The sequence below is a fragment of the Pelmatolapia mariae genome, linkage group LG7 (genome assembly GCF_036321145.2).
Source record: "Pelmatolapia mariae isolate MD_Pm_ZW linkage group LG7, Pm_UMD_F_2, whole genome shotgun sequence".
Classification (NCBI taxonomy): Eukaryota; Metazoa; Chordata; class Actinopteri; order Cichliformes; family Cichlidae; genus Pelmatolapia; species Pelmatolapia mariae.
The window spans coordinates 32,578,252-32,596,799 of NC_086233.1; the positions used below are offsets into that span (position 1 = coordinate 32,578,252).

The 18,548-nt window shown below is 39.1% G+C and overlaps 1 protein-coding gene across 4 annotated transcripts in view; it reads left to right on the plus strand.

Annotated features, from left to right (window-relative positions):
- The window catches only part of rxraa (retinoid X receptor, alpha a), a 103,613-nt gene that overhangs the window by 82,240 nt on the left and 2,825 nt on the right, over positions 1-18,548 (plus strand). For 3 of the 4 annotated variants that reach the window (XM_063478837.1, XM_065471556.1, XM_063478839.1), the window contains exons 6-9: positions 4,659-4,843; positions 13,013-13,142; positions 14,416-14,548; positions 18,065-18,156. In XM_063478837.1, coding sequence (XP_063334907.1) covers positions 4,659-4,843; positions 13,013-13,142; positions 14,416-14,548; positions 18,065-18,156 — 540 coding nt within the window. The remainder of the gene's footprint in view (positions 1-4,658; positions 4,844-13,012; positions 13,143-14,415; positions 14,549-18,064; positions 18,157-18,548) is intronic. The other variant, XM_063478838.1, reaches the window with a different exon arrangement.

Below are 18,548 nucleotides of genomic sequence, written 5' to 3' on the forward strand. Positions count from 1 at the left end.
GATTGTAGCACAAGTTCACAGGAAAAAAAGAAAGTTTGTTTGATGTTTTATGTTTCCCCCTTTCTATCTGCCTCCCATGTAGATAGCTGAAGAACTTTTAGTAACAACGTCATTTTAACTTTAATCTAATGATAGAATTTAGTACAAGAGCACGTTACATTACTGTGTTACTGAAGAATGTAATTTCATTATAGTAACACATTACTTTGGAATGCATTACACCCAACACTGCACACAAATACTCATTTAAGCTACGACTTCATTAACGACAGAGCTTTCAAAATACCCTAGAAGTTGTCTACATAAAATACATTGACATGTCAAATGTAATCCTTCCTTTTCGTTGCAAAGTTTCCACTTCTTATAGGCCAAAGAAAACATAGAATACTTTGATAAACTTGGCAAGTGATGCAGAGCTGCTAAGACCAACTATATCTCACCCAGCAAGCGATGTCAAGGGTAACTGACGTCATATGTTAGAGATGCATCAAATTTTTAGAAAACCCGGCATCTCAAATGAGAGAATTTTCTGCTTGCAGCATTAGTTTTTTAGAATGCATTCATCTGTTCAGCGCCATGAATCAAACATGGCTGTGCGTGGAAACCAAATGAGGGTTTGTGAGAGCAGGCAATCCACACGGAGACTTCAGCAATGTAGACTGAAGAAAAACATTCTCGGTTAAACTATGAAACTATGCGAGTTTCTGTTTCCACTGTATTTCCTGGAATCCTTTTTTGTCTTCTTCTCCTTCTAATGATTTTTGGAAATTTACATGTGGTGTAGGGAACAGCTTACCTAGTTATTGTAAGCCACCTCATTTTTCACACAGTGCAAAAGATGGATGCTGTACTTATGTTGCAAGATATGTGAAGTTTAATCAGAGTACTCCAACTGGATGATGTCTTGTAATTGCACAGCACGATGAAAAATTTGCACCACATTCCTAAAGTTATAAGCTGCTGATGGTGTGCATATAATGCTGTCCTTTTGGAAAACATTCAGAGATTCGATCAGCCACATGGGACGAAATATAGGGCCTATTATTTGAACCCAGTTTAAGATCATTATTCAGTTTCTACCATTATTCAGTCATTTTTCAATGTTAATGTTATTTTAAAAGGAAACCATTACCTACACATTAATAGATATTTATTTTACTGGGAGTGCAGACTTTGACCAGAGACTTTGAGCTTTAATTCAAAAGGTTTAACAAAAGTGTTCTTTTACCTGTTTAGGAATTACACTTATTTTTTTCCATAGTCTCCCATTTTCAGAGGCTATTAACATGGACTGGGTCTGTGCAAATGCAAATCCCATCTTTCTTGAAAACAGAATCTTCAGCTCCATCTCCTTTTTTCTTCTAAATCAGACGTTGGTCTTTAAGACTAACAGATTTAGACGTCTACAGTCAATCTTTGTCGGGGTTACGGCATAACCGACGTAAGTAGCTAACGCCGTTGCCATCATTCATGCTTCATTTCCGTGGTGTTAATTGCCTTGTGGTCGAGCCCCAGTGTTTTATATGTGGTGCCAGCCACCATAGAACAAATAAACTCACAAGACTTTTTTTTCCACCCTCTTGGGTGCCAATTCTTTGTTGTTGATGATTTTTTGAAGCAAACATGATTTTCCACTTCTTTGTACTTTCTTGTCTGTCCATTCCAATAATTTTGGCAATTTCCCTCCAGGGATTTGCTGACATCTGTGAGTTCTTATATAAGGCAATGATTATTAATCTCTCTGATCCATTCAATAATGACAGTAAAAACACTGACAGAAGTGCATAGAAGGACTCCATAGTACTGAACAGGTGAATCACAGTCACATGGTAGTTGTTGCTGTTATAGCACACAATGAAATGAAGACTATCAAGTTCTGAATTGGAGCAAGAAACCGATGTGCTGCACATAGAGTTTCTAGCTATTTCTCATTTTTAACCCTCATCCCTTGTTGGGCTTTTAATATTCACATTACACAAACATAATTACAACACTTAATTATTCAATTTCACGTGACTATCTGGTGTCGTTGTGTTTGGATAATAATTGCCTTGTACTTCCAAGTGTTAAAGAGAAAAACCACCCCAAACAAATACATAATACAACTTAGAGAAACACTGACTCTTCAATTCTCATTGAGATTCTGGGATTCGGTTGCACTTCAAACCAATGGATTTTTTAGCTGCAGGTTTTAACCTGACCTGTCTTGACTTTGGGGTGAACCTGGGTACTCTAGGTTCGGCTTTATTGCCCGTAATCGTCCTTGTTCAAAGGAGAATCATTTTGATGATCTGTTTGTGTGCTACACTTTATTCCCTCTGTTTTATCAGTTCTCAACTTTGCCTTTTTTTGCATTTCTTTTTCAGAAATAGATTAATGGCACATCTTGAAACATGTGTCTGCTGCATACTCTGCTTACGAGAAAACCTCACCCATGCACTTGTTTTTATATCAAGTTCTCATGTCATCTTCAGCTTCTTCTTTTTTTTAATATGGCTATATTGGCTCAAAGCAGTTCAAGAAACCCAGCAACACAACGTGAACATTGAATTGACAGATAGCTTTTGTAATTCATTATGGAGCAGCACAGTAAAGCGTCTCCAGGGAATGCTTACAGTGGGGTTGAAAATGGTTTTGTTGTCTGAGGGGAGGAAAAACATTCTGTGAGGTGTGAATTTTAACACTCCATCTAGGTGTTAAAAATATTAGCCCTTTCAGCGGTGCTGTTAAGCACTCTTTTGCACGTTGAACAAGTCAGTCACTGCCTTTCTTCATCAGGGCAACCATGTTTACTGAAAAGAGTGCATAGATTACACTACTTGATGCTTGGAGATGGCTAAGAGATCTAAGGATGCAAAAACAGCAGCATGTGTTAACCAGGTGTCTGTGGGTGGTTACGGAAGAAAATGCAGTTAATGAGGAGAATAGGTTTCTTCTTTTCATTGGTATATTTTGGAGGATATTCTATCTAAGGCCATTTTTTCCTGACCTTTACTTGGCCTCCCATCTCCTCCCTCTTGTTTTTATTTATGTCATTGTTGGGCTCTTTACTCCTTTCAAGGATATTATCATTTACTGCCTTCTGCCTCACTTGCAATGCTGCCTAAGCCTCCCCATGCAGCCCGGGGGCTGTGGTTGGAGAACATGGCAACAGTAGCCCAAAAGGCTGAGCGAATCCACAGAAAAACAGGATTAAATGAATTTATGCTCTCCCAGTCAGGAGAGTAGAGGAGGAGGAGGGGAGAATAAAGCTAACATGATTTCAGCCCTCCTCACCTCTCCCTGACTCCAACACAAGTATTCTACCCTTGAGCTGACCTCCACTGCCAGACAGCAGTTCCTCTAAAGTGGGGCCCCTTTCCCTCTCCTCCTCTAACAACCCCTGCTTTCCTTTCCCCCCACAACAAGACCACGGCCTCTCTGATTTGGGACTTGGAATAGAAACCAGAGTAAGGGAAACTCAAGAAGACAGATCTTCAGTCAGATCTGAAACCCCATTGTGTGCGATAGTGTATATATCTGTGTGTGTGTGTGTGTGTGTGTGTGTGTGTGTGTGTATAGCTCTCCAGGTGTGTGTATATAAACCTGCATGCTGACTTTAAATTTCCAACAGCCCTTTATCACACAACACATTATGTCAAGAGCTTTTTATTAATCCATGGCTGGAAGAAAAACATATAAAAAAAAGCCACAGTACTTTTTTCGGTGGTGTTTTGAATTAAGTGAATTACAGCCCTTTGAAAAGACGGAAAACACACAGACATGCGTCTTTTTCATTCTCACTTGAGGGTGGAGGTGCGGTTTCTCTTGCCTCGGCCGCAGTGAGTCTCTGTGTCTGCTCGGCACACAAACCATTTCCTGTGTCTGCTTGCCAAGCCAATCGGATGACAGAACCAGCACGGTTGCGTTTGAATGTGTTTTTAGACACGATAAAGTCTTCACTGATTTGTGCTGAGACTTTTTTTTTTTTTTTTGTTAAGATGTTCTGGCTTCCATTCATGGTGTAACGAAAGAGTGACAGGCCAAATGTTATTTATTCATCTAGAAATGATCTGTGTATGTCAGTGAGCACTATGTAAAGAAGACTTATCTTTGATAAGGAAACTGGACGATGTCCTTGGACATTTCCATGCTGCTTTGTTGTACATAATGCAGACCCAAGGTCTTTCTGTTTTCTATCCTCACTGCTGAAGCAATTATTGATGATTGAACTCTCTCGGCTGTGTTTTTGCTGGCATAGTACATTCGGAGTTATGAACTATTCAGTTGCTTACCAAGATGCACTTAATGTCGAACACTAAATTACACACTCAGGCAAGCGCAAGCAGCCATGAACAAGCACCAGATATGTATTTAGTTCACTACCGATGTAGAGCCGAGTGTGGACAATTATTCTCACAAACGCAGCAAGAATTCAAGTGATTAATCAAAGGGGAAGATTCAGCACTGAAAACAGACTCAGGCTAGATGTTTGTTCACTAGTTGCAGGACTTGCGATGCACAGTTTATTTATCACATTGAACCAAACTGTGAATGTGAACCAAAACAGCTGCTAAGCTTCACAGTCAAAACCCTATTAGCTTGCATTTTTCTTTCTTTCAAAGTGTGTTTTTGATCACATACTGACCTTGTAAAACAGCAGTAGTGACCGAAACCAGTTTTGTTACATGCAGCCGTTCAGGAGGAGCGCCAGCGAGCCAAGGACAAAAATGAGAACGAGGTGGAGTCTACCAGCTGCGCCAATGAGGACATGCCCGTGGAGAAGATCCTAGAAGCCGAGGAAGCAGTAGAACCTAAAACCGAGACCTACATCGAGACCAACCTCGGTGTGCCATCGAACTCGGTGAGTTTTTTTGTGTAATGCAGATTCAGATTATATGATTTTATGTATATATTTACACTCATAGGAGCACACACAGTGATTTATCTAGACTTACTTTGGATGGTGGGTCAGTTTTTCCACCTATTTAGTCCCTCCATTTGATACATGGTTACTGTTTTGAGTTCTTTTCTCGTTCTCAGTATTTTACTCACTTGACAGGATGATTATCTGTCAACTGTTTCATCTTGGCTGGCTTCACAGCTTCAGTCACGATCACCTGAAGACATTCAGTATTCCAATGGTGTTCTCAAGAAAACTAAACTCATCCAACTCATTCAAATGTCCAGATTGAATAATCTCTCAGTTTAACTGGTTTGGGTTCATCACAACTTGAGGATGTGAACTTATTCAAATATTTCTCCTTCCTCACCGATTAAACCTTTATTATGCTTTCCATGTCTGTGAGTCTGCTCGGTTCCACTTGTGTCCAAGTGCCAGAAATTTGATCATCAGACGTGACCGTGAGGGTCCATACGGACATCCGAGTGCCCGTCTATTTTTTGTGACCTGATGGACTTTTCCGCAGAGAATTTAGTTTACAGTGCACCAACTATGCATGTGCTCCAGTCGGTGGACTTCAAAGAAACATAACATATATAACTACTCCACCGTTTCCAGCTATCTGCGTCCATGCCAGCAATGGAATATAATCAACACATTATCCAAACTAAGCAGTAGCAGGAGGAAGGGTTTGTTGCAGTCTGGCTAAAGTGAGTGAGTTCATGAAAGATTGATGTGTCACAATCATATCAGAGTTTCTCTTGGTCCAAAGCCAACTTGTGTGTGTTAATGGACACCATAGGCTTGTTTTCTTTGAATAAGCGAGACCCATCCAGTCGTGCACTGTTTAATGATATAATACATTTTTCTAATTTATTTAAGTTAAAATAACTGGCACTTTTTATTGAATGTCACTTTAAGAATAACAATACTGTGAATGCTTTTCAGCATTCACACTAATTAGTGATATGCGCCATTGTTATACCAGTTATACTAGTCATACTTAAGTATTAATTTCTGATTAGCTGGAAATTAGTTGTCAATAAAAAATGCCTTAACATTAAGCACAGGTTGATTCATTTATAGATCTTCTCTACTGTTTAAATTAGTGTCGAAATGTCTTTTTTTATTGCATTTATTGCTTAACACTGTGTCAGTCTCAGTATTTTTCACAATTTAGTTTGTTTTCAACAACTTGAGTGGAAGCTTGAAAAACATAACATCTCTGTTCTGACTTCTTTCTTTCTTCTGTCATTTTCTTAAATGTGAAAGCTTCCCAACATCTTTCACTTAGGAGCTCCTAGGTATTGGACAGTAAATACAAAGAATCTCAGTTAAAAGGCAACTTAAAATCTCTGCATATGCATGCTAAATACTAAATGTAGTGGTTTGCAGTTAGTATAAAAGAGCTGTTCACTTTTAGATTTATGGCTTATGAGTTATATTTTAGAAATTTATGCTTCAAAAGACTCACTGGAGCTGCTCCACCATTGTCCACAAGTTGTTTTAATTCTTTCCATGTGTGAGTGCTTCATGTATTTCAGTTCTGCAGTGAAGAGTGCCAAACGTATAAGTCAAGTCAGATTTGCCTGCATGTGGATATGCTTGCTATAGTAATGTTTCACATCAACCATGTTTCAGATAAATTAAATATTTTAGTTCCATGTTTTTTAAAGCTTGCGGCTGTTTTTCTCATCTACCTGCTGCCTGATGGTAGAGATGTTACTGAATATCAAATATAAATACCTTTGTTATTTCCTTTGGGGCTTTTTAGGTTACGGCTTGTGGATTCAGGAACTAGCTTACCTGGTCTATTAGCTCCTTCACTCAGCTGTGTGTTTCCTCATATATGCCCCTTAGTATCAGCTGGGCACTGTGGGCTGTCTTTGACACAGTGGAGACTAGGAGTGATGAATAATGCAACAGACAGACTGTTCCTGAAAGCATACCACAAAGCCTCAGCTTTCTCAGGAATTCTGCTGGAACATGGGAAACAGAGGAGCTGTGCAGAAGCCTACCAAAGGAGGCGGGGAGGGGGGAGAGATGGGAGAGTGAGACTGAATGAGGGAGGGGGAGAGAGGGGACTTCTTCTGGGATTCATCTGCTTCGGGGGAAGGAAATGTCTTGTGAAGTAAAGGTAGAAATGTGAAGGCTGTTATGTGAGTAAATGGGAGCTATTTTCGGGGGGCCAGATGGAAATGTAGGAGATGAGCGTTGGCATTATAGGGAGAGGAAGGAGGAGTAGGGATTCATGGGGGAGCGGCTAGCAGCTCAGACATACTAATGCACTGAGTGTTTGGGCTCTGCCACGCTGGGTCCCTCGATGCCCGCTGCCTGCCCAACACCAAGAGGAAGATTTCTAAGGGCCTCCAGAACAGATTAGAAAACCACAGTTTAAAGGCTTGCTTTAAATGTATTCTTTGCCAACTCCTGAGCAAAATCATATTGGAATCATATGAATATGCTGAAAATAGTTTTAAAAATTAAATGTAATGCATTACACTGATGAATGTATCAAAGGCAATTTGGGATTCAGTATTCTGCCCAAGGACACTTTGGTCATGTGAAGTGAAGGAGCTGGAGATCAAACCACTAACCTTTTGATTGGTAGTCGCCTTGCTTTACCTTCCAAGCTACAAACAGATATCTGCCTGTTAAATACACAGATATTCAGTGTCATCAAGGGTCAAGAGCTTTTTGGTTTCTTTTTGTTGTCTGTTTGTAGCCGAAGTTTAATCGATGCATGGAAATAATTAAAATAAATGTCTGCATTGAAAGCAAGACAGAGGAAAGGTATTTATCGAAATATAATCTCGCGAATATTAGCTATTGTCAGAGATTTAAATATTTATCAGCTGAATTAAATTAATCTGCTCTCATGACCAGTGAGTGGCTAATAGAACGGGGAGTCCAATATCCTCACGCTGGAAGCCGTGAAAAATCCCCCATTGCCCCCAAAGGCAAAGTCATCATACTAGTCAATGGGCTTAGCAAAAAGATAAAGTGTAACAGAGTCTAACAAGGCTAAACACTGTTGCCAGAAGAATAAACAAAAGTTGTTCTTTAATTATCTTCAACCATAAAAAATCTTTCATAATGTTAGCTGTGTTTGCACTTAATGTTACCAAGCTACTGTAAGATATATGTGAATATATATCAAAGTGGCATTTTGGCATCATGGTTTCATGATGATGAAAGCAGCAGAAAACCTCACAAAGGTGAACTGGATTCCTGGCTGTTGGTAGGAGATGCCTAGCAACAACTGGTGTTACTCAGTTTGTCCACCAACCAAGTATTGGTAGCCTGGACTGTGGTGGGCATTTAACATTCTTAGCCACTAGTGTATATAAAGCCTAAACTCTTAACCAGGACATTAAGTATAGCTGGATATGGTGAGGAATAAAAAATGAAATATAATTTTGTTTTTTGATTTGAGTGAGCGGATCCTTTAATTGAAGTGAAGCCTGCAATGTTGGCAGAGGCTTGGCATGCATTCTGTCCTGACCACAAGGACTCCTCTGCTATCCAATTGCTGTTCCCCTGCCTCCCCCCTACCAGGTCTCCATTGAGAACCAGTGCTCCATGTTGTAATTAATCACAGGACCTGGGTCATGAGTGTACACCATGAATAGGCCACCGCCACTGTCTAATGGTCGGGGTCTGGCCAAGCTGAATAAAGTGTGTTTATCTCATGCTGACCTAGAACAGGAGTTAAACAGTCGTTAGTAATATGCCTTTAGTCGGTGAGAGAGAGGTCTTCTTCTAAGTAGGAAGGGCAGAGGGGAAAATGTTATCATGCACTAATCCTTAGGGTTTACTTCCATTTTATACATCCCATTTTCCTTCTTTTTTGTGTTATTTCTTGCTGTTATTTCTACTATATTTGAATTGCTTTATGGAGAATTTTAATAAAAGGTCTTATCTTTCTGTTAACTATAATTATGACATATGAAGAAAGGCTATTTTTTTGTTGTTGTTTTTTTAAATCTAAAAAGTGGGACACTTGAGTAATTCATTTTTATCCTGATCTGTGTGAGTACCCAATTTTCTCTCTGTTGTCACTCTAGTACAGTGTGGTTCAAGCACAATAATGAAACACTGAAGGGTAAATCTTTCGTCTCCCCATGAAAATTTCATAGGGAAGAATGCAAGTTGCTCTAGTAATCGACCGCAACAGTGGAAGGGTGTCTTGCTATAAACACTTTGATTTCCCTGGATTGAAGACAGTTTTGTTTGTGGCAGACGTATAAAAAAATATGCCTAAATAAGCGACCCCCCAAAAAAACAAAAACAAAAAAACAGTAAATGTACGTTTATGACCTTACTCTCTGTGTCAGGTGGGTTTTTTGGTGTTCTTGCTGTTTTTCCTCCACATTTTTTGCCACTAATATCCAAATTAAAAGAAAAAGAAGTAGTCTTTCTACCTGACCTGTAAGACAATTTTATTTTATTTTATTTTATTTTATAACTATAGAGGTTATCCTTTCATGGATCAGGGGCTGATAACATCCCAAAGTCCTCTCTTTGGCTTGAATAGTAAGTACAGTAGATGTAATGCCCGAGAATTGTTTGAGGAAGTTGTACGCTCCCCTCCTCGTCATCTTCACAGACGGTGACAAAGAAACCAGGTCAGTGTAAACACAGCTAAGATAGCCATGCAACATTCATAAGGCTTGCCATGTTTAACGAGAATCCTGGGACTTGTATTCTTATGGGGAGCGGTGGCTCAATTGTGGCACACGCTGAAGCCCCCTTTGGTTTTTATTTGTTTTTTGCTGGGCTGTGCCCTTTGGAATGAATTAACCGGATCTGTTTATGTTTTGGGGAGGAAGCGCAGTTCACGAAAACTGTCGTACTGAGCTGCGGCGTCCACATCTCCCACGGAGATCAGATGCTGAAATATTCATAAGGTGCCTGTTTTCTTTCTCTCCCTGAAGAAAAAAAAACAAGATGACTTACAGTTTTCAAAACAGTGTAGGCTTTGTGTCTGGTTTAAGTTTTTCAGATTTGAGCTGCGTATTTGTGATGCTCTGCAGTCAGTGTGTTAGTTTCACACCGCAGGGAGGGAATGTAGTGGAGAGGATGGGATAGTCTTTGCCCTGTGTTTTATAAAAGGAGAATGTGAGTGAAGAGATATTTTCTCCTTCATCTTGAGCTAATCTCCTCTGGAGAGCTGCAGTTGATGTCAGGATCCTCCTAGCTTTTAGCATCGATCTGTGGGATTTGGAGGAGAAGTTGGGGAGAAGTTGCTAACTGTTTTTGTCAGAGGGCGAGTTCATGTGGAGCTACTTAGAATTTAGGGATGCTGACTTGATTTAAAATTATGCACAAAAGCATGTTCACAAAGCCTTTGTTTACACATACGCATATCAAGAGTAGCATATGTACTCTTGGGATGGCTGTGAATTACTTGTCAGAGAATGGCAGTATTGTTGTGGATTTTTTTAACCCAAAGCCCAGATGGAGTTACAGTTTACTGAGTCAGTCATGGAGCATGTATGCATTGCATTAGTATTCTACCGCTACTCCCCAAGGGTCAAAGAACAATACTTTTGAATCAAATGTGACAGGACAGTTAAGGAGAACAAGTCCTTGTCTTTGCAATTTTGCATTCATTGCATGCAGAAGTTGTCTTCTTCTATAAAGGACACACTTATCATTAGATATACATTAGCAGATAAGGATCAAATCTGGCTTTGTTTTCACCTCAACTTCAGTTTGTATGTTAAAAAAGAAGCTCTAAATAAAAGAAATGCATTTATTTAGGCTCATACTATTATTTTGTTGACTAAAGCTAAAAAGGTGCACACATTCTTTTCCCTTTCATTTTTTTGGTGAGCGGGAAACGTTTGTTTTCAGGAATTAAATTTTGTATGCTGTGTTGTCTATCAATGGACAAGTTTTTTTTTGCTTTTGGTGCAGCTATGACAACTTCTATAAAAGCAATTTTGGCAGTTTGACAGTCTGGAGCTTTCAGGTGCGTGTTAGCACAATACCACAGTCTTCCCAGTGGGGAGCAGACGTCCCAGCAAAATCACCCCAAGGGCAGATGATGCACTGCACAAAGATCTCAGACAGGCCTCAGTTAGCGTGCTAAATGTTGAAGTTCATAACAAAAGACCGAACAAGCATGGCCTCTTCACTCTTCAAAGAACATGACAGAATGGCTTAGGTCCGTGAGGTTGCAATTGAACAAACCACGAGACGAAAACCCCAAGCAATGCCATTTGGACAGAGTGTTTGGCCATAATGCACGGCATCACATTTGGTGAAAACCAAACACAACACCTCATACCAACTGTCAAGAAAAGAAGTGGAGGCATGATGATTTGACCTGGGGACCTTTCTGTCATTGGGTCAACAATGAACTCGCGATGAAATGTGAGGCCATTTGTCTGACTGCTAGAGCTTCCAGTTATATGACCAAAATTTGGTCGTATATAACTGGCCAGCAACAAGACCACAACAGATTGGCTGAAAAACAAAAGATTTCAATTGCTGCATTGGCCCACAAATCTGTGCAAATATCAACCCAACTGAAATATTGTGGTGGGACCTAAAGAGAGCTGTGCATAAACAAATGCTCTTAATGAACTGCAGCAACGTAGTGAAGAAAGGACCCAAATTCATCCACGATGATGTTGAGAGGTGTTACTTGAAGTCATTTCTGCCAAATGTGGTTCTACAAGCTAGGGAATTATAGGGTGTACTTAGTTTTCACAGGACTCCTATGAAAACTTTCCTTTTCACATGACTTTTATTTAATAATTTAGGACTCAAAAGAAAACTGTTATTTCACAGAAAGAATAGTAACATATACTGTAACATGTATTAGCCAGCAGTTTCTAGAACAGTTTGCTTAATTCATGAAGCAAAGTTGTTTTATCTTCTTCCAAAATGTGTTTTAAAAGCTTAAAACATTTTTGAAATTTTTATATTATGTCAGCTTTTTTCAGCAGATAATACAACAGAAGGTTTCTTGGTAGTTGAATTTGGTCACATGATTATCAGCATAATTACACAATCATTATTAGAAGCACTACTGTGAGCACATTGGTTTAACATTTTACAAAGCCGTTCCTGGTGCCATGATAAAGTCCCCTTTGAGCTCCTAACCACTTGCTCTGTAGTAAAGTGTCAGTGGAGCCTCTCGAGGGCCTCTTGAGCTCTACTAGCTGTCAGAGAGGCTGATTTGTGTTTTGGCTAAAAGGTCCCCAAAGAAAGAGTCAGCTCAGCGAAAGTTGTTTTTTCACTGGCAGCTCTCTGCAGGTATTTCCTCCACAAGCTGAGACAGAATCACTGTTTGTTTTTTCGCCGTACTCGCTCCTCTTTAGAAGATATTATTCACGGCGGGCACTCATGTTGGTGTCAGTGTGTGTGTGATTACGTAGTTATAGGTACAGTGCCATGAAAAAAGCCCCTTACTGATTTCTTATTTGTTTGCACTTTTGTCACAGTTACATGTTTCAGATCATAACGCACATTTTAATATTAGACAAAGATATACTGAGTAAATACAAATGGAGTTTTAAAATCAATATTTTAAATTTACTAACCCTTTAAAACTTGAACCATGAAATAACTGCCAGAAATCTATAGAAAATCTCTCTATATAAATATATATAAAAATATTTGATATATCAAATTTTAATCTGCATATGTATGAGTTTTAATTTGTATTACATTTGCTACATTAGCCATATTTTTGCAATTTAGTCATTTAAAAATGTGTTATGCCAATTATATTTTATAGGGTTAAAAAAGTCACGCTGATGATATAGAAGTCTCAAAAACTCACAAAAACACATGTATCAAATACGATACGCTTGGCTTTAAAAGGTTAAGGAAATCAAAACCTTCCTTGCACCATGTGAAAAAGTAATTTCCCCCTAAACCCTAATACCTGGTTGTACCACCATTGGTAGCAAGTGTGAGAAATATGCAAAAGAACTAAGAAATCAGGAAGGGAGGGGAAATACGTTTTCATAGCACTGTAGCTTAATTATGCCCTAGCACAAGGCTCTCAGCCAAAAGACACAAAGCTAAAATTTCAATCTTATTTAATTCACACAGTAGTTGATTTTCTGACTTTTTTTAACCTGTTCTATCTTTGTCTCTCGTCCCCTGCAGCCCAACGACCCAGTGACAAATATCTGTCAAGCAGCTGACAAACAACTTTTTACCCTGGTTGAGTGGGCCAAAAGAATCCCCCACTTCTCTGAGCTGCCGCTGGATGACCAGGTCATCCTTCTACGAGCAGGTCTGTCGAGCTGACTTAAGTATTTTGCATGATCTAACCAGCAAACAATTTGCAGTGATTGGCAGTGATGATATATAATTAACAGGATATGGGTTGGAATCAATGGTCATTGTTATATGAATAAATTTAATCAAATTTGTTGGTTCAACAAACCACTGATTACTCAGTGTAAGATGTATTGTATTATGCCCACTGACTGTGTATTAAAAAGGCAAGTAATTGCTGCTGTTTAAAACAACAAGGGTTAAACAAAACAAAAATAAAAATAACAGAATCACAGGACATTGTTTTCATTGTTAAATAAGTCACATTTGTAGATACAACAGATGCCCATGAACATTAATAATATAGTCAGAAAAAAAGAGAACACTAAACTACTCTGGCCATTACCTTGGATACCTCTCGGTCATGTGACTGACGCAAGAGACAGACCCAGAGTCTCTTCATGCATCTGCTGTATGAGGAAAAGCAAGCATCACAGAAGCAGCGACGTAAAACGGAGAGTGAATCATCTGTCACTTCTGCTACAGTCACTAACGTCACATGCAGGAAGGTCTTTTGGGTTCTCCCAACACATTGCCCTTGTTGCTTGCCTGTCACTCTAAATTACACCATTATTTTCTAAATCCTCCTCCAGGAAAAAAAAAATGCTATAACGCACCCATCCCTTACCCTAAAAAAACAAATAAAATAAATAAATCCTCCCATCATTCTTATCCTTTGCACATATAAAAAGATGGAGAGACTTCAGCAAAGCGGAGAGAGAGACATTATTCGGCTCGTCTCTGCTCTCAGGTTTTCTATAAATAACCGCTTTAGTTCTGCTGTATCACAGATAAAAGCATCCCAGCTCCTCTCATACCCAACTCAACTCTGGGGAGAAGAGGCGAGTGTTGCCAGGCAGAACAGTTAAAGGAGCCCTGTCACTCAGAAGGCAGCGTCTTGTGTCTTCGGCGCTCCGTGTCGAGCCCCCTGCTTTGGCACATCAAGCCTGTTGTCTTTATTGCGATGGCAGGCGCAGTTCATCCCTTTTACACGCTTGTCTCTTTAGAAAGCATGATTCAAATGTCTTAGTAATAACCTGATGCCTGTGCTTGAGAAAGCTGCATGCTTTTAGTGCGCAGCTTAATTGATTCATTGGAATTCCCTCCTTTGTTGTCAGTTTCATTTTGCTCGAATGCTGTGTGAACTTTTGTACTGGGGATTTCGGAGAGTGTGAGTGGTTTTATTTCTCATACTTTTTTCTCAGTCCCTCTCCTCATCTCTTTCTCAGGTTGGAACGAGCTCCTCATTGCATCATTTTCGCACCGCTCGATAGCGGTTAAAGACGGGATTCTGCTGGCAACGGGGCTGCACGTTCACCGCAACAGCGCCCACAGTGCCGGAGTGGGAGCCATCTTTGACAGGTTACTAAATTTTCTTGGACTTAGTGACATCTAAATTCATGTAGAAACTGCACCAAAAACCTTTATAAATAATATATTAGGTAGCACTTTCTAAAGGTGTGCTCGAGTAGCATGTAATGCAACCTAAAAGTAGTGCTTTGATAATATTGTGATTTATAAAGGTGGCCTATTTTTTAAGTTAATAAAAGTTAAAGAGTTAAAAAAGTATTACAGTCTTACCGATACTCATATTTAGTATCAGCCGATATTTTGTTTAACATTGAGGGACACAAAACATTTGTTAGGTGTATTTATTTATAAGTCCTTACTAAGATGTTGTAGAAATTTAAAAATAAACTTGTTTCATTGTTACAAAAACATTTGGATTAGTCGTTTATTCTCTGCCTAACTTTTGTCAGATCAGCTGATTTGGCGGTCTAAACACATTGCATTAGAGAAGTTGTAGAGGGCCCCCTGGTGGACAAACTATGCCACATCAATCTTGTAACATGGTTAAAGTTAGTTCTCCTGTTTCTTCATATATTTTAAAATTTTTATTTAGTGGCTGTTTAAAAATACTGATATCAATATAATGGCTAATGAGTAATATCAGCCAATAATATCGGCTCATCAGTGTATCGGTCAGTCTCTCTACTGACAACACGTTAGCATTAGAAACTCAGACTAAAACTCAGAGCAAAGTCTTTGCCAGCTGTGAAATCTCATGAGGTTTTGATACAGCACAAATATTGCCAATTTGGAATAATAACTGTAACAAATCCAGTGCGTCTTTGTGAGCTGGATGTACACGCTGTTGTGTCGTACAGGCTCCCTTTAATTGGCACTTGGACAATTTACATCAGTAGTTGTTTTTCTTGGCCTTAATTCATTAATTATACTGCAGTTTGTGGCGTATTTTCAGTTGCATCTGCAATGCAAAGCAGCACTCTTTCACAGCATTCTTCCATTATGATTTGTTCTTAACATCACTTGCCCCAAAATCCAAATAACGGATGTTGATCCAATTCAAGAGACAAGCTCCTTGCTTTCTGCTGTGCCAGACATTGGATTTTTGTTGTATATTTTGTATATATTGTATATATCCAACTTCAATCTTTGTGCTGCAGGGACCAGCTGTGATTGGCAAACACAGACACATGATCAAGTGCTGATTTAGAGAGTGCCTAAATTGCTTTTGCTTTGCGTTTTATATTGGCAGAGTATGCATTTTAAATGTCGCCCAGTTGTGTTTATTTTAATTGTGGGAAGACAAAATTCTGATCGAGATTAAAATTCTATTAAATGTCCACCCCTTGTAGAATATTTCATGTAATATTTAATCGAAACAATGAAATATTGCACAAAATTGAGAATACTGGAAACCGCAGGTGGGCTTTACAGAAAACCAAGCAGCACAGGCACAATTGATTGACTCCAATATATAAAATATTTACGCCTGTACACAACAGGGGTCACACAGAACCTCTCATATCTTATATAGACAATCCATGCACCATAGAGTCACAGCGCAGCTGGATGCAGGAACCACCCTTAGGAAAGTTTGTCAAATGTATAAGCAAAATATATATTACATTTTGTTTGTATTGGTTTGGGATTTTTTGTAAATATATATTTTTTAAACTACATTACTCTTGAACAGTTCTGGTCATGGATTGTTATTATATTTTGAAAATTAAAAACTGCAAATGAAGCGCATGTTTCCTTGCACAGTTTTGGAGCCAGCAGAGAATTTGCAGCTGCACGTGCTGTCATCAGACTCAGTCAAGCCACAGTCAAACTTTGAGTACTTTCTTTGTGTCTCCCTTCTTGCACCTCTGATCAGCAGCCTGTGCGCTCAGTCATCAGCGTTCACAGCCACAGGACATATTCCATCTCTTTATTAACTGTGGCAAGCATTAAGATGCAGAGAACTGATAATGTTTCTTTATCTGGTCCACTGTCTCTTCTCCATACAAATGAAGAGACTGATCAACTTAAACGCTTGAGTCCCTTTTCTCTCTCTCTCCCTCTCTCTCTTTTTTTAAGCTCTGTTGTTCCTCCTTAGAGCAAATTGAATTAGAATGAGCTAAGAGCCACAATTGACTTTACTATCCGGGTGTGAGGAGCAGAAAGAAACGGAGTGAGAGGGAAAATAAAGAGTGCCAGGGAGAGGGTGTGACCGAGTCAAAGTGGGGTGAGGAGTTCGAGCGACTCCACACGCCACCACTCCCACCCGTGATGTCACACACAGACAGTGGGAGCACTGGTGTTAGATTACAGATTGTGTTTACTCTGCGGCTTTCGTTTTATGAAAACCATGTACTAAATATAATTACTTTGCAGGGCTGTAAACTTTTCCACTGATCTAACTGTGCCAGTGTGGGCTCAGAGTAAGCTTGTGTGCATGTGTTTTTAAATAGAGGCAAACTTGAAAGTGGTTAAACCGTATTTGCAATGCACCAGTCAAGAATAGGCAAGGCAAGGCAAGGCAAGTTTATTTATATAGCACAATTCAACAACAAGGTGATTCAAAGTGCTTTACAGAGACATTAAAAACAAAAACAAATAAAAAGCACGATTTAAAATTGATTAAGACAAGCAAACAAACAAACAAACAAACAAACAAACAAAACAGTATTTAAAATCAAAAATCAAAACAGTAGATAAAATCAGAACAGTAGATAAAATCAGAACAGTAGATAAAGTCAGTAGTTAAAATGTAAGTTTTGAAATTTAAGCTTAAAAGTGTGGATTTGGTGCTTTATTCAAATGCAGCTGAGAATAGGTGAGTCTTCAACCTGGATTTAAATAAACTGAGTGTTTCAGCTGATCTGAGGCTTTCTGGGAGTTTGTTCCAGATATATGGAGCATAAAAGCTGAATGCAGCTTCTCCGTGTCTGGTTCTGACTCTGGGAACTGATAAAAAACCGGATCCAGATGACCTGAGGGATCTGGAAGGTTCATACTGGGTCAGGAGGTCACTGATGTATTTTGGTCCTAAACCATTCAGAGCTTTATAAACCAGCATCAGAACTTTAAAGTCTATCCTCTGACGGACAGGCAGCCAGTGTAAAGACCTCAGAGCTGGACTGATGTGGTCCACTTTTTTGGTCTTAGTGAGGACTCTAGCAGCAGAGTTCTGAATGAGCTGTAGTTGTCTGACTGATTTTTTAGGTAGACCTGTAAAGATGCTGTTACAGTAATCAAGCCTGCTAAAGATGAATGCATGGACTAGTTTTTCCAGGTCGTGTTGAGACATCAGATCTTTTATCCTTGAAATATTCTTGAGGTGATAGTAAGCCGATTTTGTTATTGTCTTAATGTGTTTTTCTAAGTTTAGGTCTGCATCCATCACACTAATAGTGTGTCATTTGCAAAAAAAAAAAAATAATCCAGTTAAGTGTGATCTTTAATTTTCTGCCACTGGTTTAGTTTCATTTTACATAAATATTGTCTATTAGCCAAGAATTAAATATTCTTGACATAGTATTTTAACCTGAGTAGCATCTCTGATTGTCTCCTGTTGCTTTTGTGCAGAGTGCTGACAGAGTTGGTGTCAAAGATGAGGGACATGCAGATGGATAAGACAGAACTGGGGTGCCTTCGAGCTATTGTCCTTTTCAACCCAGGTAACCATTGTGTATATTATATAAAAGCTTTCATTTGCTGTTTGTACAATGCAAACTCCTGTTTCTTTTTTCTCTTTTTTTTAGTTTCAGCTTTCATTTAAACCCCCCCAAAAATTATTCAGTAATCTAAAATGACTAAAAATCTTTTAGAGAAATGGGTCATCAAACTACTGCACTGTGTAATTCTTCCTTCAGAGCAATTGTTTTATACTGCCTTTTTTTTCTTTCTGAACATCAGCGTATTCCAGTGAAATGCAACTTTTATTAAAAGTATAAAGATCTTGTGCAATGTGGCGTGGTGCTGCTACCGTTTCTAGCTATAATCAGCCGACACAGACATTGCAGGAATAGAATATGAGTCATTGAGGACTCGAAGCGTAACGCTTAGTCAA